This window comes from Leopardus geoffroyi, chromosome D3 (assembly GCF_018350155.1).
Source record: "Leopardus geoffroyi isolate Oge1 chromosome D3, O.geoffroyi_Oge1_pat1.0, whole genome shotgun sequence".
NCBI lineage: Eukaryota > Metazoa > Chordata > Mammalia > Carnivora > Felidae > Leopardus > Leopardus geoffroyi.
In genome coordinates this window covers 68,760,449-68,787,181 of record NC_059339.1, presented here as the reverse complement: position 1 = coordinate 68,787,181, position 26,733 = coordinate 68,760,449, and the positions used below count along the sequence as shown (strand labels likewise).

The 26,733-nt window shown below is 41.0% G+C and overlaps 1 protein-coding gene across 8 annotated transcripts in view; it reads left to right on the top strand.

Annotated features, from left to right (window-relative positions):
* The window catches only part of DYM (dymeclin), a 336,944-nt gene that overhangs the window by 267,802 nt on the left and 42,409 nt on the right, over nucleotides 1–26,733 (top strand). For all 8 annotated transcript variants that reach the window (XM_045458095.1, XM_045458090.1, XM_045458091.1 and 5 more), the window contains 2 exons: nucleotides 3,612–3,794; nucleotides 17,656–17,769. In XM_045458095.1, the coding sequence (XP_045314051.1) occupies nucleotides 3,612–3,794; nucleotides 17,656–17,769 (297 nt within the window). The remainder of the gene's footprint in view (nucleotides 1–3,611; nucleotides 3,795–17,655; nucleotides 17,770–26,733) is intronic.

The following is a 26,733-nucleotide window of genomic DNA, read 5'->3' as shown; positions in this document are numbered from 1 at the left end:
GCAATAGCTAACTGATTTAAAAGTCACAAAACACAATGGAAGGAATAAATGCAAAGGTGCCAACAATGACAAGAAATGTAAGTGAATTAAACTCACTGAAAATTCAGAAACTATCAGATTTTTTTTTAATGTTTATTTATTTTTGGGAGAGAGAGAGAGAGTGTGAGCAGGAGAGGGACAGAGAGGGAGGGAGACACAGAATCCAAAGCAGGCTCCAGGTTCCGAGCTGTCAGCACAGAGCCCGACGCAGGGCTTGAATCCACGAGCCGCGAGATCATGACCTGAGCCTAAGTCAGATGCTCAACAGACTGAGCCACCCAGGCGCCCCACAGATTAGATTTACAAACTCTGAAACCTAGCTATATAGTTGCTTTTAAGTATATATGTTTCTAGTAACACAGACGGTTTGAAAATTAAAGGCTTGAAAGTTAAAGACATACCTGGCAAATGTTAAAAAAAAAAAAATGACGATGGTACAACAATGTTAATATCAGTAAAACACAGAAAATAAACAATATGGATTGAGAGAAACAGTAGATAGTGATAAAAATGTGTTGTTGTTTTTTTAAAGATGACAATCATGGACCTAGAGTCACTCTGAATATGTGAATCGCTTGGAGGAATAGATAAATCCTTTCTTATCTGGGGAAATTTTGACATAACTATCCAGAAGTGATGAATCTTTCAGACAATGACTATTAAATGGGATGATTATATATGTGGATGAGAAACTCAGGCATAAGCCTTCCTACATGACAGTGTACATGTGTTGTCATTGCTCTTTAAGCAACAATCTGGCAACATCTATTCACAATACAAGTTCAATATTTTCAGCAGTCCCTTTCCTGGAACCTGTCCCAGAGAGGTGGAAGGACAGATATAAGCCCCAAGGACAGACAGAAGACAGACGTAAGGGCACATCTACCAATACACTTACTGTATCATTGCCGGTAGAAACGAGGAGACAGGAATTGATTGGAGGGCCATTAGTAAGAGAATGTTGTGATGTATTTTACATATGCAATAAACTGATAATACGTTGTTCCTATTTTACTTTTGAGACCAGTTTTCTTCTAGAATGATTAAAAAATAAAACTGTCCTTATTTCCTTGTGTAGGTCTGCCATCCAATCTGATTTTAGACTCATTCTAATGCCTGAAGAAATTGTTGTACATTTCTCACAGTACAGGTGTCTCCTACATTATCTCAGCTTATTTTAGTGTGAAAAAAATCTCTATTTCACCTTCACATTTGAAAGATATTTTTGCTACCTATAGAATTCTTCTTTGACTCTTCTTCAGCACTGTATCCATGCCCCTCCGTTTAGATCAGCTTGTGTAGTTTCTCCAAGCCATCTCGTATAATTCCTATCCTTGTGTCTCGTACTTAATGTGTTTTTGTCTTTGGCTTTCAAAGTTGCATACGGTGTATCTGGATGTGTGTTTTGTTTTATTTTGTTTTGTTTTGGGTGCATTTGTGGGGGGATATTCTCTGAGCTTCTTAGATCATTGTTTGATTCTTTCATTATTTTAATGCTCAGCCATTATCTCTTCAAGACTCTGTGAAGTCTGCTATTGAACCCACCTAGGTGTTCTTTACTGCTGATATATATATTATATATAGGAATATATATATTATATATATATAATATATAGGAATATATATATTATATATATATTAGCAGTAAATATATATATATTTATATTTATATATATTAGCAGTAAATATATATATATTTATATATAAGCAGTAAATATATATAGGAATATATATATTATATATATAATATATATATTAGCAGTAAATATATATATAATATATATATATATTATATATATATATAGGAATATATATATAATAGAGAGAGCGAGCAGGGTGGGGAGAGAAGGGGACAGAGGATCTGAAGTGGTCCCTGCGCTGACAGCCAATGCGGGGCTTGAACTCATGAACTGTGAGATCATAACCTGATGAGTTATGTTGGACACTTAACCAACTGAGCCACCCAGGGACCCCTATATTTTTTTAAATGCTAGCATTTACATTTGTCACTTTCTTACAGTTTTCAGCTCTACTAAAATTCCCCATCAATCATGATAGATTTTGTAAATTATAGTTCTTTAAAATTTCTTGTTAGATATTCTTAATATCTTTCTGTCAGTCTGATAATGCTGGTTACTTTGATTCTTGGATGTGAGTTGTTTTTACTTGGTTTTTGTTTCTTTGTTTGTCTTACACATTTTGATTGAATGCTGGACATTATACTTTGTATACATTGTACAGGTGGAGATAAGTTGTGTGCAAATAAGCATAGCTTTTTGTCTGCTGGACCAGACAGTAAATGATTTTTACTTTGCAGGCCATACCGTCTTTGAGGTATACTTTATCTGACACTAATAGATCAGATCATTTCTTTCAATTAATATTTGCATGGTATATCTTTTTCTCATCCTTTTGCTTTTGACCTAACTATATTTTGAAGTGAGTTCTATTTGAAATTTCTTGGGGCTAGCATATAGTTGAGTCTTGTGTTCTTATCCACTCTGCAAAACTTTGAGTTTTAATTATTTACACCATTTGCAATTAATGTAATTACTGATAGATACTTTAGAGCTTAAGTCTGCCATTTTACTTTCTGTTTTCTGTTTGTTCCCTATTTTTCGTATGTCTGTCTTATTTTTCTGCCTTCCTGTAGATACTTGAACACTTTTTTAGAATTCCATTTTGATGTATGTATATACTGTTTTTGTGTGGATCTCTGTGTAGATTTGCTCAAACAGTATACATACATAACTTGTCACAATCTAGTATTGTTGACATTTAACAGTTCAAGAGAGAAGTAGAAACCTTTTCTGTCTTTACATCCCTTTGCCCTCCCTGGTTTATAGTATAATTGTCTTAGATATTCGCTTATAAACATCAAGAACCACATCAGACAGTGTTATAATTTTTTGCTGTAACTTTCAGACATAATTTAGAAAACTCAAGAGGAAAAGGAAAGTGTTGTATTTACCTATATTTTTGCTCTTTCCGTTGTTCTTTCTTCCAAGAGACTTGTTGATTGCTTTTGCTGTCTTGTAACTATTTCATGTTTAGATTCCCAAAGACTATTGACTGGGGAAAAAGAGACAAAACAGTAGGCTATTTATCTGTAAACAGATCAAAATGACAGTGTAGAGAAGTGAGGTCATGTTCTGAATGAGGCACTTTTCTTGGAATTGGTAAGACCCAACCACCACCTTAAACTGTGGAAGTCTAATGATTTAGGGTGATGCCATATGGGAATACCAACAAGAGGTTAGTAAGTAAGGGCCTCAGTAAGCACCACATTTCCTCCTAGATTGGTGAGTCTACGATTTATTATTTCAGTTTCTAATTGTGACTATCTGAGTTCAAAAGATTTTTACTCAAATACTGTAGTAAGTGATCAACCTGATTCTAAACATTCTTGACAAAAATAATCAGGAAAAATACTCTAAAGATTCTTGACAAATGATCTCTTTTGCATTATCTTTTCAATGTCGTTATAATTTTAAAGCAGTTACTCTTGGTCTGATTAATTCTGTGTTAACGAGAAGAACACTGTATGTGTGTGTGTTTTCTTTCTTTATCAGGCACAAGACCTAAATGTCATCGAAGAAGTGATTCGAATGATGTTAGAGATCATCAATTCCTGCCTGACAAATTCTCTTCACCACAATCCAAACTTGGTGTACGCCCTGCTTTACAAGCGAGATCTCTTTGAACAGTTTCGAACTCATCCTTCATTTCAGGATATAATGCAAAATATCGATCTGGTAAGTGTAAATGGAGATCCCACGATTCTTTTTTGAGTGTTAAAAAAGTTGAACAAACTTTGATAAAACAAAACTGCATAAGTTAGAATCCCTTCTTTGAACATAAACTAGATTTGTAGTCTGTTCTGCCATAACAATTATTGTATTCCGTGTGCATTACACACACACTATTTAATAGAATCGAGATCATACTTTATACAGAATATATTCGGCCGTATTTACTTAGCATTTAGATCATCAACATTTTTCTGTGGTATCATCAATTCTTTGAAGATCTCACGTTTTAGTATCTGTGTGACGTATAAGATAACGGATGTCCCGAAAGAATATTTAACCATTATTCCATTTGTGCTCATTTTGGGTGTTTCACATATTTTATATTATTTCATAATTAATGAACAGTTTATAAATAAATCGTATTTCCCCTGTATTCAGGTTTATTTTTGGTATGGTCTTAGAACTGGAATTGTACCAGTTTTTATTTTTGGAGGATATCACTATTTTTAAAACTCAATACAATACACGCTGCCAAGCTGCTCTCCAGAAACACTGGGCAGAAACACCTGTAAATCCAGAAATACCTGTAAATCATCTTATTTCCACGAGTGATCTACGAGAGGATGTGTCCACTACACTCTTCTTGCAGCTTTGAGTAGTACGATTATTTTAATATTTGTCTTTTTATATCAGAAGTGGTATTTCATTATCATTTTTATGTGAATTTCTCTGGTAAGTATGGCTGAACACTCTTCCCAGGTTTATAACCTTTCTGTCCTTTCTAAAAATGTTTTTGCTGTATTTTCTATTGCTGTATTAGTGTTTCCTAGTTCAGTTTGGTTCCACAACTATTTCCTTTTTTTCTCACAGATTAATCTCCTACTAATTAACTTAACATACTAGGGAAAAGCTTAAAGAAAGTAGCCAGAAAATATGTCCGGTAGTTTATCAAGCAAACCAAATACCATGAGCAGGTAGCATTCGACCCTGGAAAGCAACCAGCCTTTCCTATTGGTAATTTATTTATTGTAGTAGAGCAAATGAGAAGAAAAAAATCATCCATATATAATAGGATCATCTTATTAAATGCTAAAGATAGTGTATGAAAACAAACACTTCTGAGGAAACTAATAGGATATTTCTTTTTTGATTTTTTTATTTTATAATATCAGTATAACTAAAATCCAGTGTTCTGTTATTTTGAGGTATACAATATAGTGATTCAACAATTCTGTACATTACTCAGTGTTCATCATGGTGAGTGTACTCTTAATCCCTTCACACAGTTCACCCATGCCCCCACCTACCGCCACCCTGGCGATCATCTGTTTTCTCTAGTTAAGAGTCTGTTTTTTGGTTTGTCTCTTTTTTCCTTTCTTAATTTGCTTTGTTTCTTAAATTCCACATATGAGTGAAACGATACAGTTTTTGTCTTTTTGTGACTTATTTCATTAGCATGATACCCTCTGAATCCATCCATGCCATTGCAAATGGCAAGATTTCACTCTTCTTTGTGGCTGAATAATATTCCATTGTGTATATATACTCCACATCTTCTTTATCCATTCATCTGTGATGGACACTTGAGTTGTTTCCATAATTTGACTGTTGTTAATAATGCTGCAGTGAACACAGGGGTGCATATTTCTTTTCTAATTAGTGTTTTTGTGATTCCACAACCGTTTCTTGAGTAATTAATCTGATTCACGATACCAGGCACAAGAGTAAACTGAAGAGCCAACATCCTTGTCCTTATATTACTTACATTCAGAAAAACATTCAATAATTAAATTCTTTTTGTTGTTGTTTGTTTATTTTTGAGAGAGAGAGAGTGAGTGAGCATGAGCAAGGGAGGGGCAGAGAGAGAGAGAGAGAACAGAGGATCCAAGCGGGCTCTGTGCTCATAGCAGTGAGCCCAATGCAGGGCTTGAACTCATGAACCGTGAGATCATGACCTGAGCTGAAGTCAGACGCTCAACGAACTGAGCCACCCAGGTGCCCCTCGATAGTTAAATTCTTACACGGTTTAAGTATGTGAGTTTGGTCATAAGTAAGCACAGGCACATACCCTTTTCTGAGATGTACGCCCAGAAGTGGAATTGCTTAGTAGGTAACGTGTATTATGCCAGAGTGCTTTCCGTGGGGGGCTACTATTGACTCTCTGACCAGTGGTGTATGAGAGGTTCTGTTACTTCACATGCACTTAGTTTTGTCAGTTTTGTGATAGCACCTCATTATAGTTTTAATTTGCAATTTCTTGATGACCACCGAGGATGAGCGTTTCTTCCCCCACCTCTTACGGGTTTCCGCTTTTATGAGTTTCCATTCAAATCCTTTGCCAGGTTTTCTGTTGTTTATCTTTGTGCAGATACTTGATGTGTTCTGGATTCTAGGCCTTTCTTGATGATGTGTTACACGCATCCAGTCATGGACACAGCGACAGACTTTCAGCCATAACTCTAAAACTCCTCGCAAAATGGTCAAGCAGATCGGATCAAGTTTTTGTTTCCATTCTCTTCTTGGAGACCTGCTTTCTGCCCCAGTTACACGGTGCTCTGGTTCTCCTGCCCGGTTGCAACATCTTCCTGGGAATTTCCTTCCCCTGTCTCCTTCAGCTGACTTTGGCTCCTGTGTCTTCCTCTTTCTCGGCTGACCGCGTCACGTTGGCAAGAGTGTATACTGCGTAGTAGCTTTCTGGGAAAAGGGTATACGTGAAGTATATTTCATTTTAACCTTCTATTTATAGATAAAACCAGCTTAGAGAGACTTTACCTTGCTCACAGTCACATATTCATAAAGTCATAGAGCCAGGACTCAGACCAGGCAGTTTGATGACAAAGCCCATGCCCATGTGTGAAATCACCATGCCCACCTACTGAACCCCTTGACTAAATGCTCCCACAGTTTCTTGTACACTGCCTAAAAACACCTAGTCCTATCCATAGAGATTTCACCATTTCCTTTCTCTCTCAGGATCACGTCTAATGATGTCTGATCGGTCTTTATTCCACCAGTGTTGGAACTGAGGATCCTTCTCAGTAACCAGGCAGATGACATCCTTAAAAAAATATCTCAGAAGGGCCATATTGGTTTTTGCAGAGACACACGAGAACCGTGCAGAGAGAACCATGCAGGAAACATCGTTTCCTTGGAAAGATGTAAAAACCAGAGTGAAGGTGAGGAAACAGAGGGGACCTCGCTGTGCTTCCACACGGTGCGTGACCACATGGAAATGAAGCAGCGTGTTAACTGGACATCCACCCAGCGCTCGCTCTCCTGAGCTTGAGGGGCAAAATGGTCGGCCCAAGGTCACTTAGCCAGTAGGTCTCTCAGCCAGGCCTCGAATCCAGAGACCCTCTATGCTTGCAGCATTCACTTGAATAAACCTGACGTAAGATTTCAAACGAGCAGGTTTTCCAACAACTTTTTGTTGAATACCGCCGTCCAAAATAGTGCAGGGCACAATGGAAGATCATTCAAAAAGCATTTTAAACTCTTTTACATATTTTGGAAAGAATGCCACGATAGAGATAAAAATAACATCCCTACTTTTTGTCTCTCTCAGCACTTTGCCTTCCCCTCCGCTGCCCTAAATGCCCCTGAAATTTGGCTCAAGCAAGCCGTTGCTCTATCTTTTTTCGTGGAGTTAACCTTGAAAAGTGTTGGTAGACTATGAATTGCTGTTATTTTTAGCTGACAGGCAGTTCAGAGTTGATATTTTTCATTGAGACATTCAGCAATGTTGAATATCTAAGACAGGAGAGACTAACCTTGGAGCACTTTTAACTTCCACGGAAGGAGATCGACATGTGTTTCAAGTGGCCAAATTTCTATTAGCCACTGCCACGTGTCCTTCCCATCTAACCCATAAAGTGATATGATCTGGCTGAATTAAGTAGCAGGACAATCAAATTACCGCACCAAATGAGAGAAGACGTGAAAGAAATTTCATGGCTGCATATAAGTAAGGAACAGAGGCAATGAACAGTCAAGTCGTATAGTGTGGTAAAGGCAAGAACTATTTTTATCTCTGGACAGTATAAAATTCATGTTAGATTTTGTGTATTTCCAAACCTGACCATCCTTGCTGGGCTCCAGACTAGTGCATTCTGTTGTCTACCTAACAATCCCACATAGGGGCACCTGGGTGGCTCAGTCGGTTGAGCGTCCAACTTCGGCTCAGGTCATGATCGTGATCTGTGAGCTCGAGCCCCGCGTCGGGCTCTGTGCTGACAGATCAGAGCCTGGAGCCTGTTTCAGATTCTGTGTCTCCCTCTCTCTCTGACCCTCCCCCGTTCATGCTCTGTCTCTCTCTGTCTCAAAAATAAATAAACGTTTAAAAAAATTAAAAAAAAAAACAATCCCACAAATTTTGAACAAGGTTAAATCAGAATTCTTTTGTTTTCTTCAAAAAATGAAACAGAATGGGGGCGCCTGGGTGGCGCAGTCGGTTAAGCGTCCGACTTCAGCCAGGTCACGATCTCGCGGTCCGGGAGTTCGAGCCCCGCGTCAGGCTCTGGGCTGATGGCTCAGAGCCTGGAGCCTGTTTCTGATTCTGTGTCTCCCTCTCTCTCTGCCCCTCCCCCGTTCATGCTCCGTCTCTCTCTGTCCCAAAAATAAATAAACGTTGAAAAAAAAAAATTAAAAAAAAAAAAAAAAAAAAGAAACAGAATGAATCAACTCTTTCTTCTACAGTTTTCCTGATCTCAGTAAATGACATCAATATCTACCCGATTGCTTAAGGGAAAAAAGAAAGGGAGCAAGAATGAGTGCTGGTTGGAATAAGGGTGGGAAATTGCAAACCAAAAGAGCACAGTCAGAGAAGGCTTATCCCTGAGTAGGTGCATCTGAGCTAGGACTTGAAGGAGGTAGAGAGTAAGCCAGGCAGATATCTGGGGTTAGAGTGTCCCAGGCAAAGAGAACATAGGGGTGGGATCAGGGTATGTCTGTGTCTCCCTCAGGAGCAAAAGGTAGGCCTGCTTACTGACCGTTATAAAAGGTTTGGGCTCCCTAAGCTCACGGTTCTCTTCCTATAATATAAGCTACTGCATGAGGGTGGGGAGGGGGGGTCATCCAGCTTCTTCAAACCACCTTTGTGCAAACTGGGGCTTGCAGAACCCGTGAAAAAAGGCCAGTGCTCTGGTTGCTGCTGTTGCTTGACTAATAACTGTCCTTCATCACTGACCCAAAAATCTCCATATCCTTCCAAGATCCGCAAAATGGTAACTTGCAGGTGGGGCCAAATTCTTCAGGTCTTCACGTGGGAAAGGGTATTTCAAAGGTAGACTGGTAAGTGCAAGATGTCTATTATAAACTCTAGGTCAACCACAAAAAGTGAGAAAGAGAGAACTGGTCAGCCAAAGATGGAGATGAAATAAAATCATAAGATTATATTTAATCCAAAGGCAAGTTTAAAGCAAAACAAATAATAGTAGAAGGGGTGGTGCCTGGGTGGCTCCGTCAGTTAATCGTCCCACTCGATTTCTGCTCAGGTCACGATTCTCACAGTTCACTAAATTGAGCCCTGCATCAGGCTCCGCGCTGACAGCAAGGATCCTGCTTGGGATTTGCTGTCTCCCTCTCTCTCTCTGCCCCTCCCCTGCGTGTGTGCTCACTCACGCATACACACTCTCTCTCAAAATAAACTTTTAAAAAGTCGCAATGATAATAATAGTGGCACAGTGAGAAAACAGGCAGTGCGATAAATTTAAATCCAGCCCTGTCAATAACCGCATTTAGTGCCTCAATTAAAAGAGAGTTTTCAGACTGGATAAAAGGTAGAATCTAACTCTGTGCTGTCGATAAGAAACTCACTGTAAGTAGAAAGAGCTAGACATATTAAAAGTAAAAGACTGAAAGAAGTTTGATCATGCAAGCACTAATTAAAAGAAAGCTGGAGTGACTATGTTATCAGCAAAGTGGACTTGGGAAAAAAGAACATTACCAGAGATAAAGAGGACACCGTGTAACAATAAAGAGGTCAATTTACCAAGGAGACATAACAATCCCAGATGTGGACGCACCTAACAACAGAGCTTTCAAAATACGCGAAGCAAAAACTGATAGACTTGCAAGAAAAAATAAGCACATCCATAATTATAATTAGAGAATTCAACACTTCTGTCTCAATAACTAATACAGTAAATAGAAAATTAGTAATGATACGGAAGACCCAAGCAATACTACCAACTTGATTTCACTGACAATTATAGAACATCCCACCCATCATCATCAGTGCATCTGGAACAGTCACTGAGATAGAGCACAGACAGGAAATAAAACAAACCTCAACAAATTTTAAAGCCTTGAAATCATATAGAATATGTTCTTTGACCACAAGGAAATTAAACTAGAAATCAGTAAGAAAGATATCTGGAAAATACCCCCAAATATTCAGAAAGTAACAGTACACTTATGCATCACAAAGAGGGGGTCAAAAGTAAAAAGAACCTATTTTTTTTAATTAATTAATTCATTGTTTAATTTACATGCAAGTTAGTTAGCATCTAGTGCAACAATGATTTCAGGAATAGATTCCTTAGTGCCCCTTACCCATTTAGCCCATCCCCCCTCCCACAACCCCTCCAGCAACCCTCTGTTTGTTCTCCATATTTAAGAGTCTCTTATGTTTTTGTCCCCCTCCCTGTTTTTATATTATTTTTGCTTCCCTTCCCTTACGTTCATCTGTTCTGTGTCTTAAAGTCCTCATATGAGTGAAGTCATATGAAATTTGTCTTTCTCTGACTAATTTCGCTTAGCATAATACCCTCCAGTTCCATCCACATAGTTGCAAATGGCAAGATTTTATTCTTTTTGATTGTCGAGTAACATTCCATTTTATATATATACCACATTTTCTTTATCCATTCATCCGTCAGTGGACATTTGGGCTCTTTCCATACTTTGGCTATTGTTGATAGTGCTGCTATTGGGGTGCATGTGTCCCTTCGAAACAGCATACCTGTATTCCTTGGATAAATGCCTAGTAGTGCAATTGCTGGGTCGTAGGGTAGTTCTATTTTTAATTTTTTGAGGAAACTCCAGACTATTTTCCAGAGTGGCTGCACCAGTTTGCATTCCCACCAGCAGTGCAAAAGGGTTCCTCTTTCTCCGCATCCTCGCCAACATGTCGTTGCCTGAGTTGTTCATGTTAGCCATTCTGACAGGTGTGAGGTGGTATCTCATTGTTTTGATTTGTATTTCCCTGATGATGAGTGATGTTGAGCATTTTTTCATGTGTCGACTGGCCATCTGGATGTCTTCTTCGGAGAAGTGTCTATTCATGTCTTTTGCCCATTTCTTCACTGGATTATTTGGTTTTTGGGTGTTGAGTTTGGTAAGTTCTTTATAGATTTTGGACACTAACCCTTTACCTGATATGTCATTTGCAAATATCTTCTCCCATTCCGTCGGTTGCCCTTTAGTTTTGCTGATTGCTGTGCAGAGCTTTTTATTTTGAGGAGGTCCCAGTAGTTCATTTTTGCTTTTGTTTCACTTGCCTCCGGAGACATGTTGAGTAAGAAGTTGCTGCGGCCAGGGTCAAAGAGGTTTTTGCCTGCTTTCTCCTTGAGGATTTTGATGGCTTCCTGTCTTAGGTCTTTCATCCATTTTGAGTTCATTTTTGTGTATGGTGTAAGAAAGTGGTCCAGGTTCATGTTTCTGCATGTCGCTGTCCAGTTTTCCCAGCACCATTTGCTGAAGAGACTGTCTTTATTCCGTTGGATATTCTTTCCTGCTTTGTCAAAGATTGGTTGGTCATACGTTTGTGGGTCCATTTCTGAGTTCTCTATTCTGTTCTATTGATATGAGTGTCTGTTCTTGTGCCAGGACCATACTGTCTTGATGATTACAGCTTTTTGATATTTCTTGAAGTCCAGGATTGTGATACCTCCAGCTTCAGTTTTCTTTTTCAAGATTACTTGGGGATCCGGGGACTTTTCTGGTTCCGTACAAATTTTAGGATTGTTTATTCTAGCTCTGTGAAGAATGCTGGTGTGATTTTGATAGGGATTGCATTGAATATGTAGATTGCTTTGGGTAGTATCGACATTTTAACAATATTTGTTCTTCCTATCCAGGAGCATGGAATCTTTTTCCATTTTTTTGTGTCTTCTTCAATTTCTTTCATAAGCTTTCTATAGTTTTCAATGTAGAGATTTTTCATCTCTTTGGTTAGGTTTATTCTTAAGTATTTTATGGTTTTTGGTACAGTTATCAATGGGATCAATTCCTTGATTTCTCTTTCTGCTGCTTCATTATTGATGTATAGAAATGTAACGAATTTCTGTGCATTGATTTTATATCCTGCGACTTTGCTGAATTCGTGGATTAGTTCTAGCAGTTTTTTGGTGGAATCTTTTGGGTTTTTCATATAAAGTATCGTGTCATCTGGGAAGAGTGAAAGTTTGACTTCCTCCTGGCCTATTTGGATGCGTTTTATTCCTTTGTGTTGTTTGATTGCTGAGGCTAGGACTTCCAACATTGCGTTGAATAACAGTGGCGAGAGTGGACATCCCTGTTGCGTTCCTGACCTTAGGGGGAAAGCTTTCAGTTTTTCCCCATTGAGGATGATATTAGCGTTGGGTCTTTCTTATATGGCTTTTATGATCTTGAGGTATTATCGTTTTATCCCTACTTGCTTGAGGGTTTTTATCAAGAAAGGATGCTATATTTTGTCAAATGCTTTCTCTCCTTCTGTTGAGAGGATCATGTGGTTCTTGTCCTTTCTTTTATTGATGTGATGAGTCATGTTAATTGTTTTGTGGATATTGAACAGCCCTGTATCCCAGGTATAAATCCCACTTGGTCGTGGCGAATAATTCTTTTAATGTATTGTTGGATCCGGTTGGCTAGTATCTTGTTGAGGATTTTTGGATCCATAAAAGAACCTATTTTAGAGTTAGCAAAAATGAAAATGTAATATCAGAATTTGTGGGATACAGCTAAAGGGAAATTTATGGTATTAAATACTTCTATTAGAAAAGAAGAAAGGTCTTGAATAAATTATAAGATTACACATTAAGAAGTTAAAAAGAGTAAATTAAACCCAAAACAAGAAAAAGGAAATAATAAAGATGAGAACAAAAAAATCAGTACAGTTGAAAAAGAAATAAAACAAAATTGGTGATACCATAAGAAATCTCTGCCAGTAAATTTGATGACTTAGATGAAATGGACAAATTCCTTGAAAGGCCCAAACTCTCAAAGCTCACTCATGAAGACATAGATCATCTGAATAGTTCTGTATCTTTAATAGATACTGAATTAATACTTAAAAATTTACCAACAAAGAAAACTCCAGGCCTAGAAGGCTTCACCTTGAATTAATTCTGCCAAACTTTTAAGAAAGAACTATTACTGTCTCAGTACAAACTCCTCCAGATAATACAAGGAGAGGATACTTCCCAACTCATTTTATTAAGGACATTATCACCCTAATGCCACTACTGGACAAAGATCTTACAAGAAAAGAAAAGTACACGTCAGTATCACTCATAGACACAGACATAAAAATCCTCAAAATATTAGCAAATTGAATCTAGCAATGTATCAAAAGAATAATGCAGCATGCTCAATTATCATGTAACCCAGGAGTTCAAGGCCAATGTAATTCACATTAGCAGACTAAGGAAGAGAAACCAGTCATCTCAATACATGCAAAAAAAAAAAATTTGTCAAAATTCAGCATTCTTTCATGATTTAAAAAAAAATGCAGTAAAACTTTCTCAGCGTTGTACTGTTTACATTTTCTGAAAATAATAAAATGTAAATTTCTTTGAAAGAGAAAGGTCATGCATAAATTCATCAAGTAAAAATAGAAGAGTTTTAAACTGACCCTCAGTAACGTATTAAGATGATCACGTTAGACTTCAAACAGCAGGCTTTCCTGGAATTTTCAGTAGATTGCGCTTGCCACTCCTGTCTGGTTTGGTTTATCCGTAAGTTTCACATGTATTGCAGTTGTTTCCTACATGGTAGGTAGGGCACCGTTGTCACTTTATAAATGGAGATACTCAGATACACTTAATAATAATGACGGAAACTGACACTTCATGAGCACTTACCATGTGCCAGGCGTTGCTCTTTGCACTTTGAAGATATTAACCTATTTCATTTTAACAACACCCCCATGAGGCAAGCACTGTGTTTTTCCTCATTTATAGATCAGGAAACTGAGGCATAGAGAAGTTAAATAACCTGTCTACATTTACAAGCAGAGCTAAGAACTAAGCCCAAGCATCTGACACTTGGTAGGTGCTCTAAGCTACTGTGTGATGCTGCACAGAGAGGAAGCTGAGTATCTTACAAGTCCGGTAGCTGGTAAGTATCCGAGGCAGGACCCAAACTACGCCTTCTGACTCTGAGCACTTCACAGCCCACATTACCACGAGATCTAATCTATGTAATGACACATGTTCAGTCTTCATCTTGTCCTCCAGTTACATCGCGTCTTTCTTGAAAATATCATCTATTTTCTTTGTAAATCCTCTGGAGATCTCTCCCACTGAATAGGCTGTTAACACATGTATTGATTAGAGCACAAAAACTTGAGGAAAAACTGAGAATCAGTGGGGAAATACATGTATTTTACTGTTCAAAATGTGTTTATTATGGTCTTAAGAAAAAGAAAAAAAAGCTTAGCTCTCTACTTTTACCTCTTGGAAGAATGGCCATTTAGCAAGCAAGAATGCCTCTCTAATACATACTTACTTCTTTTTTACCCCCATCTACCCCACCAGAGCTTCTCATTTCTATAAATCTGTGTTCTAGTGATCACTCACTGGTTTCATAATAAGTGGTTAAATGTGATTGTGACGTTACTCAAAGGGTGCAGCTGATTAATCAGAACGTGACCTTGGATAATTACTGTTCACAACTAATAACATAATTGAAGGTAACGTGCTGTACTTAGATTTCAGGAATTGTAGCCAAACGTGGTGGGCGGAGGAAAACTGTACACGCCCAGGGAAAAATCCCTCCCTTTGAAAAGTTGCCTTTGAGTTGCACTGACATATCATTCATTCCCATTTTCACCTTAAATATTTTATCTTCTGCAGACATTATCAGAGGGGAAATAGTTGATCATTTTTTAACAGTTTTAATGGTTGCTCTGAAAGTTGATAAAAGCCACCTAACTGTTAAAATCATCATCACTAAATTTACTGTTGTCTGCAAAATTCTAACCCAGTGGTAGGAAATACAAGCCTATATCTTTTTTTTTTTTTTTTTAAGTTTATTTGTTTTGAATGAGAGAGAAAGAGAGAGAGACAGAAAATCCCAAGCAGGATCTGCGCTGTAAGCACAGAGCCTAATGCGGGGCTTGAACCCCCGAACCGTAAGATCATGACCTGAGCCAAAATCAAGACTCAGATACTCAACCCACTGAGCCACCCAGGCGCCCCCAAGTCTATACCTTTGAGTAAATTGTTTCACATTCTTGGCTGCTGTGGCAGCCTGACTCCAAATGAAATTGGGGACGAAACAAATTACACCTTTCACCTCAAATATTTTCCATTAAGAAAAGTAAGGCTTTTGTTAGTAAGAACCGCTGGAGACAACATGATAAAGTAAGGAACAGCCAAGTACTGGTCTCCCTCCGGACACTGACCGGCTGACTTGGGACAAGCCTCTCTCTCTCTAACCCTGTTGAGTCATCCGTAGCACAGAGCTTTATCAGCTCCCTGGATTGTTGTGAGAATTAATTAACAGTAGAGCACATGGTCCATAGTAAACCTGCAGTAGATGTCTGTTCCCTTCATTTTTGATACAAAACTTATACTTCCCTTCTGGAAGTGGTAGGTTTACCATTTTTTAAGTAGCGTGAGTTTGAATGCGACAAGAGAATATCAGCTTAAAACAGACGAATGGGAGCCAGTTTGAAAAAGGGAATTTAGTTAGAAATTGAGTCTCCTTCCTACCCCGCAGCTCTCCTGGTTGAGAACGGCAGTTCCTTGAGGCCCGGAGGCAAGTCCGCACATGGTACAGAGTGAACAAGAGTGGATCACCGTTGCGTTCCTTCCCTCTGTGACCATGTGGCACATCCATGCTCTCCCTTGTGGGCTGTGGTATGTGTATCTTAGCACCACACAGTCTGCTTTGCTTTGATTCTGTACGTTTCGGTCTCCCCATCGGCAGTCTCCAAAGTAGACGGGTACCCACCGTCCATAGCAGCGTGGGAGGACTGTATCAGAGCTTTCTTTTCATCTAAAAATAAAGAGATTGAGTTTTCCCAATTCATAGCATTGCACGGACCGCCCGCCAGGCTCTCCGTGTCAGCTGCAAGACTCCGGGTCTCCCAGGGAGGAGAGGGGCGGTCTCGGCTTGGAGGGCGTGGTGGGCACTCTCACCTTTCATTCACCTATAGTTCCTAGTGATGTATGTTATTCATGGTTATATATCTGGGTTTAACTAAGTAAAGCCTCTAAGATGGAGTATTGGAAAGAGTCCTGCAAAGGAGCCATAAATCAAAGGCGGTCCAATAGAAGTACACGTGACACAAAGGAAATGGCAGAGCCGAGGTCCCCCTCAACCTGGAGCAGATGCTAAATCACAGGGTGAAAACACTAACGAACCCTTCTCATCTCGCAAGAGACGGTTGCACAAAAATTGCTAAGCAGGGTGTTTGCATTACGGGTTTGTATTTACTGTGATAAGCAGTGCTCTTACTGTGACCGATACCGTATTTGCTGTTGATAATGTGAAGCCTCGGTGACGCGGAAGATCCAGGACAGTTAATCATCCAGATTCATTCTAAGGATCATATTTTAATGAGTATAAAAAGGTGTTTTGTGTCTGTAGCTAGGTAACGTTTTAAACTAGCTTTTCTCTTTCACATATAAAATAGCCTATAAATGGAGATACTCAATTTTCTAACAAAACAAATTTTTATATTTTTACGTGCCTGACTGTAAATACTTAGGTTATTCTCTTGAATAAAAAAATGACCTATAATCTTCTTAATTTATTAACATCTTGATCTTAAAATGATTTCCTAAAAAAATACTGGCATTCTTTTAGTTTTTAGTGACCAATATTAAGGTGTGGTGTTTTTTTTTTAACATTTATTTATTATTGAGAGACAGAGAGACAGAGCACGAGTTGGGGAGGGTCAGAGAGAGAGAGAGAGAGAGAGAGAAGGAAACACAGAATCCGAAGCAGGCTCCAGGCTCTGAGCTGTCAGCACAGAGCCAGACGCGGGGCTTGAACTCACAGAGTGGAGATCCCGACCTGAGCCCAAGGTGGACACTTAACTGAGCCCCTTTAGTGACCAATATTAAAGGACAGTGTTATTTTCAGACCACCTCTGTTATTAGCATCTTGCTGCATAGTTCCAACTGTGCTGTCACACGAAACAAAAACAGTTCTAGCTTGCTGTTGATTAGCCTTGTTGATCAGGGATAAGAGTATGGTGATTACATTCCGTTAATAAATGATCCCCCATACGTCATTTTAGCTGTTAGCTTCGGATTGCTTTCTCATCGGGTCTTTTTTTTTTTTTTTTTTTTTTTTTTTTTTTTTTGAGAGTTCCCAGTCAGTAAGCCTCAAAATTGACAGATTTTAAGCTTTAGCTCTCTCTCCTCACCTTCTGATGGGTGCCACCCTCTAAATGAAATATAAATAAATGCAAGGTGAGGCTGCACACTGAAAGAGCAGAACTCCGGAGGCTTGCTTAAGCCACAGCATGGGTCATCAGCCCGGAATATTCAGACGCTGGCTCTGACTCAGCCATCAAACGCTTTCAGAGAGGACCGTGTGCAGGAGAAGTAGAGGAGTAAGGCTGGGTCGCCTTTAGGAAATGGACCTACCACGTGAGGAAGGCAGCTTGTGCATCTCCTTCTTTAAGAAATAACACTTTGCCTTCCAGGTGATCACCTTCTTCAGCTCAAGGTTGCTGCAAGCGGGAGCTGAGCTCTCCGTGGAACGGGTCCTGGAAATCATCAAGCAGGGGGCCGTCGCACTGCCCAAAGACAGGCTGAAGGTAAGACTGCTGAAAGACACGTGCACTTTTGTATCACTTGGTGTAAACGTTAGTGTCTGGGCAGGCCCTACTCAGAGTCCTACCACTTGCCAGTACTTGGCTGGAAAAGGCTCTTTACTGCCTTCTCTACTCCATACTCGAACACAGAACTGTGACGTAGAGGGATTCCAACAGTTTTTTAAAAGAAAACCGCCAAAGAAGGACTAACACCTTCATACTACGCCATGCACTGTGAATAAAGAAGCCCCTTGACTTTTTTAACCCAGTGAAATGATTCAGTCTTACAAGTGTCAAGGGCTGAAGGGAAGGCACTGCTGGTGGTGGTGACTCAGCACTGGGCCACACATAGTGCCCTGTGGCGTTCTGAGTGTCTCGTGCCGTTAACTGCTTCGATCCTCAGAACCCTTGGAGGTGGGTAGTGTTTCGCCCGAACTTTTCAGATGGAGAAACTGAGGCACAGAGAGGTTACGTGACTTACCCAAAACCACGCAGCCAGAACACTGTGGAACTGGGAGGTTCATACTCACGCAGTGTGGCTCCAAAGTCCACGCTCAGAATCCCCACGCCATTCACTGCCTGCCTGCACATAGCTCTGGAAAGAGAAGCGTCTCTTGGAAGAGGTAGGGGAAATAGGGTATCTTACGAAGGCACTTAACGTTTGCGTGTTCCACGTGTTTCCAAAGTGATCTCATGATGTGAAACTCATACCCTAAGACTAATTTTCTCCTTAAAAAAAAAAAAAAAAGGATATAAAGGGAGTATTTTGTGAACGTACAGCATTGTAACACATCTTAGCTTTAATGCTGCTTTTCAGGGTTTGCCTCATTACCTCTAATTTTTCTAGAGCGCTCGTTCCTAAATTAACAACACAGGGCATCATAGTAGATGTTTGGCCGCCTTCATCATAGTGTTTTATCACAACCAACTTCTGTTCCAGAGTTACTGTTTGGGGGGCTGTGTTTTTAACACTATCACAGAACCACTGCTTCTGAATGCTCGAAAGAGGTTGTTGTAGGATATGAAAATATTTTCAGTTATAACAACAGAGTTTGTAAAATAATAGCACATTAGTCATCATAACCACTTGCACAAGTTCCAGCGAAAGTAAACAGCAGCGAGGTTTCTGTTTATCAGCTAAAATGGCACCACCATGTGGCAATAACATAGAAACTGATTACAGGTCACCGGTCCCTCCAGCTTTGACTTGACTCTCTTCCTGACAGTTCTTTAAATGTAAGGAATTCATATCGTCTCCATTCTTACACAGAGTAAGACTTCGGAGGTTTGTTGTTTTCCGAGGGTGCGCGCGCGCACGTATGTGTGTGTGTGCGTGTGTGTGTGTGCATGCGCACGTGCTGTTTCCAGTTTACCTGAACTACACCGCGCGAACCGGTACGAAAACCCATGAAGATGGGAGTGGCTGCCTACAGGACATGGTGGACCTTGGTGTCTCAGCTAAGTCAATAGAGAAGCGGAGCCGTCAGGAGGCTGGAGGGAAAGGGTCACAGAAGTATCTGGAGGGGGATCTGAATGGGATCAAAGAGGGGGTGCAGTGGAAGTAGTGGAAATGGGGCTAAACGAAGACGGCAGAAGTGGAGCGCGTCTTGGTGACAGCGTGGTCTGGCTCTGGCCATGAGTGAGGGATTGAAGTGCTGTGCCTGCGAATGGAAGTCAGTGCGGTTGAGCCAGTTAGTGAACTGGAAGCCAGGGATGGGCTGGTCATTCGCATAAGCTTCCTAGTCCCTCAGGACGATGAGCCGTGGGCGGAGAGAAGGACTGTGAGCCAGATGCCGCGGTCAGTCAATGGCAGTAAGTGGCAGTGCACAGACGACACGAAGCTGGTACCAGCCTCCTATGGGCAGACCCTTCTGCTTAAGGGTAGAGGAATAATAGCCAGGAGACAGTAATGAAAACAAAGAGGGCACCAGCCCCACCTCCAGACCCTGAAGTCTGGAATGTGAAAGAATGAGCAGCCTCTAACTTCCAAAGGCTCCAGGGGAATCGGAGTCCCAAGGGGAGAGAGCTGAGTTTCAGTTAAAGAAGAAGTAAGGAGGGTGCCTGGGTGGCTCAGTCGGGTAAGCGTCCGACTTCAGCTCAGGTCACGATCTTGTGGTTCACGAGTTCGAACCCCACATCGGGCTCTGTGCCGACAGCTCCGAGCCTGGAGCCTGCTTCAGATTCTGTGTCTCCCTCTCTTTCTACCCTTCTCCCACTAGCACTGAGTCTCTCTCTCTCCCCAAAATAAATAAACATTTTTTAAAAAGGAGGGGGGAGTAAGGAGGCAAGAGTCCTTGCAGGGACTGAGGATGTAGTGATACTTACAACCATGAAATAGGGGCTCCCAAGAGCCCTGTGGGGGTATGGGAGCAGTGTGACCGAGTATCACATTAGTAACCCAGGCGGGGTGCAGACGCAGGTGAAGTTACAGTAGGGAACCTGTAAACCACGTAAGGTGAGGAATAGAGGATGTGTAACCTGGAGAAGAGAAGACTTCAGGAAAAGGGCACGCACGCGTGCGTATGCTTTCGGGATTCAACTGCTTTCAGGATTATTCTGTAGAAGAGGAGCTGAGCAGTTCACTGTCGGCCCTAGGACAGCGGGTAGAAACTGAACCAAGACAGGTGTTAGTTCAATGTAAGAAAATGTTTGCTGACAACTTAAGTTGTTCAGCAGTCCAGACGTGGCTCCAGGAAATCGCGAAGTACTCACAACTAAGTCTGGATGGTAAGCATAAGGGGAGTACCAGATGGCAGGGGCACTCAATCCATAACATAAGAAAAATGGCTGAAAGGATTTCTATTATAAAAAGTTACAGGTGCGCCTGGGTGGCTCAGTCGGTTAAGCGTCCAACTCTTGATTTGGGTTCAGGTCCCGATCTCACGGTTCAGGAGTTGGAGCCCCGCGTTGGGCTCTGCACTGACATCGTGGAGCCTGCTTGGGATTCTCTCTCTCTCTCTCTCTCTCTCTCTCTCTCTCTCCCCTCCTCCTCCTCCTCTGCCCCTCCCCCGCTCACACTCTTGCTTGCTCTCTCTCTCTCAAAATAAATAAATAAACTTAAAAAAAAAATGTTTTTAAGTTACAAAGGATGATCCCAAAGATTTGCAGTTAACGGTCTGGACTTCTATCTTCCAAAATTCCGTGAAGAGTTTCTGTAGAGCGGTGCCCTAGTAACATCCTCCTCCTCTTGAAAATGACTTAGAGGTGAGCACCCTGCTGCTGCCAGATAAAGTCTGGAGTCCTGGGACAGGAACCCGACACCGCGCACGTCTAGCCCCCAGCCGCTGTTCTCCATACTCCCCTTTCCCTGAGCAGTGATCCAGCCACCAGAACGATCTCTGTGCCTTTTGCGTCTTCCTTCCTGCACGTTCAGATTTGCTGACGCAGTTCTCTCTTCGCAGTGCACCGGCCCCTCACCCCTTTGCTTTTTGCTTATCCCTCCTAAGCATTTTAAGGCCTTGCTGAGTTTGTGAACTGTTGTGAAACCTTTCCTTTTACTTCTCCCCCTACATATGCTTCCGTCCTCTAAATGCCCGCAGCATTTGATGAGACTCCTGGTCTCTTCCACCCTGTACGTAGTTGTTCAAATGTTTTCTCTTTCCCACTCGACTCTAACATCCTTGAGGAGTCGTGTCTTGCTCATCTGTGTCCCCTTGATGCGTGTTTCAGTGCCTTATACGTAGTAGCTACCCAATAAATCCGATGAGAAGATGAGTGAAATTCCCACTTTACATGCTCTAAAGAGGAAACAGGGACTCGTTGGAATTCAAAGGTTCAGGAGTAACATTTTTTTATCTCCAGACCTGCTTTTCGTATTTTTATCCTACCTTCCTCTTCACAATTTTAATCCATTTAACTCTTTCTCCATGTATGTGTCAGGCACCATACTAGACTGTAGGTAGACACAGCCTTGGACAAAACAGATAAAAATGGCTGCCTTCATAGAGTTTATTTTTTGGTGGGGGAAATGGACAACCAGATAAATAAGTAAAATGTTTGCTATTCTAGGTAGCAGTAAATGGGAGGGAAAATATAGAGGAGGAGGAGAATACACAGCATTGGGAAGAAAGCAGTTTTGGATGGCATGGGCAGAATATTGTTGAATCAGTGCTGCTTTGCTGTTTTTTGTTTTACATTTTCTTTTAAAATAATTTTAGACTTACCAGAAAAGTTGCAAAAACAGTAGGTATAGTTCATATAAGCCCTTCATCCAGGTTCCCCTAATGTTAACAACACATATAACTCAAGTACGATATCAAAACCAGAAAATCGGAGCGCTAGATGGTTCAGTCGGTTAAGTGTCTGACTTTGGCTCAGGTCGTGATCCCATGTTCCATGGGTTGAAGCCCTGAACTGGGTTCTGTGCTGACAGCTCAGAGCCTGGAGCCTGCTTCAGATTCTGCGTCTCCCTCGCTCTCTGCCCCTCCCCCACTCATCCTCTGTCTCTCTCTCTCTCTCTCAAAAATAACATTTAAAAAAAATTTTTAATTAAAAAAAAAAACCACAAAATTAACATGAGTTTAATACTATTACCTGAATTACAGACCTTATGTGAATATTACTATTTTTTTTCTCCTAGTGTCTTTATGCTGCTCCCCCGTCCTATTCAGATCCCACTTTGCATTTTGCTGTCATGTTTCCTTACTCTCCTCCAGTCTGTAAGCGTTCCTCAGTCTTCCCTTACCTTTCATGACCTTGACAGTATGGATCGTGCTGCTCAGTTGTTTTGCAGACTGTCCCTCAGTCTGGGTTTTTCTCATGATTACATTGAAATTAACACATATTCTACCAACCTACGCATAGAAGTGATGTTGTGTCCTTCTCAGTGCATAGAATCAGGAGGTACCTGATGTTACCATGTCTCACTACTGATGATGGTTCTCCTTGATCATTTGGTTAATGTGGTGTCTACCAGATTTCTCCTGGAAAAAGTCACTGTTTTTCCCTTTATAACTGATGACTCTCTTAGGAGTGAGACTTTGCTAATATCCTGTTTCTCCTCACAACTTTTGTCACTGAATTTATCGTCCATCAGTGGATCTTACCTGCACAGTTATTACTGTGGTGTTTACCTAATGATAATTTTGTATTTCGTTATAGAGTATAATTCAGTACTATCACTTACTTATTTGTTGCTCAAATTGTTCTAGCTTTGGCCAGTGGGAGCTCCTCCGGGTTGGTTCCTGCATCCTCTGACATGCCCCTATCTTGTTTTGAGCACACCTTTACTTTTCTGGGGTGCAAGATACCCAAGACTCATCTCATGTTTTTCCTACACCAGTCCTGGAATCAACCACTTCTCCAATGAGCTCTGGTTCCTTTCTTTTTTTATTTTTTATTTTTTTTATTTTTAATCAATGGTATTCAGGAGGGGCACCTGGGTGGCTCATTTGGCTAACCGACCGACTTTGGCTCAGGTCATGATCTCACAGTTTGTGAGTTCGAGCCCTGCGTCGGGCTCTGTGCTGACAGCTCAGAGCCTGGAGCCTACTTCAGATTCTGTGTCTCCCCCCGCCTCTACCCCTCCCGTGCTCACGCTCTGTGTCTCTCTGTCTCTCAATAATAAATAAATGTTAAAAAAAAATTAAAATTAAAAAAAATGAATGGTATTCAGGAAACAAGACCTCAGCACTAGGCAACCTTCTTCTTAGAACTTTATGTACCCTTCTACTCGTTCTATCTTTCCCCATCTCCTTTCTGTTCTGTGGACAGCCAGTACTTCCTCACTCTGCTATCATACCGGATATTTTTCTTCTTTTATATCCCTCCCTTGCGATAAACCTTAGCTCCTTTCTTTCAGATTATTGCTCACTAATTGTGTCTTTAGTCCATTTCTTTCCTACCCATTCCAATCCCAGACTTTATTTTTTAATTCCTTTGGTGAATGCCCCTGGCCCAAGAGCCCCTCCATGGACCATGGCAGATACTGAAAGCTAATTAGTTCACTCTAGTACTGAATTTAAAGCAAAATGAATTGCAGCATACAGGCTACATGTTTGAATGTTAATATGTTGTGCATTCATTATACTGTGTTCAGAAAGAAAGTGTTCTCTATATTTGAGACAGTAACAGATAACTGAAAATATGACTCTTTGTTTTTCAGGATTATGGTTAAAGAGAGATTAATTAATCTGTAGGAGGTCCCAAGCCATTTAACTCTTATTTAGAGCAAGAGCCTATGGAGACCAAGATCATGGATAAATCCCTTAGATGCCGGTTCACTTTTTTCCGAAACATAGCAAGAAAGTGTACTCCTGACTCCAGATTTCCATCTCGCTCTGTGGTTGCAAGAGGGACAGATGAGGGAAGAGGGATGATTTAGTTTTAAAAAAAAAAAAAAAGAAAAGAAAAAAAGAAAGCAAGCCATCCCCAGTACTAGAAAAGAAACTAAAGTTATATTTATTCACAGATGGTGAGTCATCCTCAGTTGGTTTAAATGATAGCACATTATTACCACAGATGTTACCAGAAAAAAAGGCTGTTTATCTTTATAATCAAGCCTTATCTCAATTATTTTAATCATCTTTTTGGATTGAGTGTTTATAATAAAACGAATCACTTAAAACCTCTAGAGTTTAATTCATAGAACACTGCTGTATCTAGAGTTGATTGAAAATTCAAGCTGTGTGTTGAATAATATTTGTATTATACCACATGACAGCACATTATTGCCTTTTGGCTGGTTTACTACTATATACTGATAAAATAATTGTCGGGCCTGTAATAATAGCTTTGTGTGCAAGATTGATGTAAAAGAGGTTGTTTTAAATTGGAAATGCTGTTGTAATACGGTCTTTCTGAAAGTGTGGGATAGTGTGCAGTTATTGATTTGTTCTTTTCCTAAAATATAAATTAAACATCAAGAAAATTCGGAGTTCTTTCCAACGACCCTTTGGGTTGTTAAGAGGAACACAAGGCTCCTTGCTCCTGAGAAATAATCAGCTAGTGTCAGCTGAAGATGAGCCAAAAGGTTTTGAAGTTTTCCTTGCATTATAGGACTGAAGCCAAATTTGTAGAGGAGTTATTCTTCCAATTTTGGGCAAGTAAACATTAAGATCTGGAAGCCCATGGCATAGTAATTGACTTTCAACCAAATAAAATATTTTTCAATCAAATGTTATTTGACATAGCCTTCTAAAATATTTGTGTAATATCCTGTGTGGGAACATATACTCTTTGGATAAATCTGTCTATATAGTTAAACAACTTGGCTGTTCAGAGTAAATAGTATTAATGTCATTCTAAACATCCTCTTCTTACTGGTATTCCGTGAAGTCTGGGAAAGGCAATACCAGGTAATTAGTTTTTTCAGACTCTCCTGCATAAACAGAGACCTAAAGAACAGGCTCTGAAATTCTAAGTTGCTTATTTCTCCTTTAGGGGTTGGAAGGAAATAAATAAAGTTAGTGTGTCCTCCAGGAGCTGAGTTCGAAGCCACAGCTCAAAGTTCGCACTGTCTGCGTCCGCGACAGGGACTGTTCGGACTCCCAAGAGCGATCCGAGCGTCATGACAGTGGGTCAGAACGCACCCAGGCCTGTGCGGGTTCTCCTACCACTACCACACCACCTCATATTCAACTGCATAAAGCCCCCGGGTTCCCTCTTTTCTTTGATCCCGTGAATTATCTGTAATTTGAGAACTAAGATACCATATCTAGCGTTTGAAAATTAGGCCCTGATTTTCAGGGGGAATTAACCAGAAGATAGCTTCCCTTTTAGGATAAAGAGGAAGCTACGGAATGATACAAGTCACTGACAATTAACTAAACGTCTCCTCTCATTCACTTGATAAAGCATAGGATTAAAGGCGGGTAGCCAGTTGGACACTAAATTATTTTTAAAGCCTTTATTTTATATTTACTTTTTAGAATATTCTGTTAGTCATGTAAAGAGAAATCTAGTTAACTGAAATTTCAAGAATTTTTTCATAGCTTCTTAATCCTGACTTGCTTAAAAACTTCCCCCTCTCTCCTACCGGGAGTCTCTCCCCATCCCCACCCCAAGTGTCTGTCAGCTCTGTGTCCCCAGAGCTGATTCCTGAGTGCCACTCTGGCGTGCCCACCTGCTGTTGGTGGCCTGCCTCCAGGTCCCATAGAAACTCTCGTCAGCAGGTCCGCAGCCACGCTCCCCTGTGTCCTTGTGGACTTCTTCCCGTGGAAATGTGACCAGCCGACATCCTCTCTAACTCAAAAGTGCCACCAGTTCTGTGAATTCTCGTTACTTCCCAAATCTCTCCTTTCCCTCCACGTTCCCATCCCACCCACCCGCCCCCCGCCCCCCCGTAGCCAGGGAAGTCTCCTGTGCCCACTCTCCTGTGGCCCAGCACGCGGGGCCCGGCAGAGCCTCGCTCTCGACCCTGGGTCCCGTTTGCCTATGGATCCTGGGCTCCAGGCTGCTGGCCCACCTCCACGAGGTCGGCATTGTCGCGGTCTGTGCCTGCCTCCTGCTGCTCCTGCCTCCTGCCTCCTTTCCTAACGCCCCCTCCCAGCTGCGTGTCTTTCTTCGGATGCACTCCTCATGCCTCAAGTCCCAGGGCAGGCTTTCCCTTTCCCGAGCGGCCCACCCCGGTTCACCCAGGCAGCACAGTCACGGCGGAAATGAACTTTTCCACCCCGCCTCTTGATTTCCTTCTAGCTCTCCTCTCTGCCAAAATACCGATTTCTCCTTTGCTCCTTCAGCCCTCCTTATCCATGTCGCAGCATTAGAGCGAGACATCAAAAGGACTTACTCTCACCCAGTGCAAAGTGAGGGTTGTCTCCATGGCCTGCTTTAGTGAGGACCCCTCGGCCCAGGCTTTGGGGTGCAGAATGGGAAGGTGGGGGCTGTGCCTGCCCTTAGCGCTAAGCTCTCCCGGCTGATTGGTTCCCCTGCGTTTTGTGCTGTTTCCACCATCTGTGTGCCTCTGTCCCCAAATTTACATCTCAGAATTTATTCATTCACTGTTCCTTTACTAGATGTTCATCATCC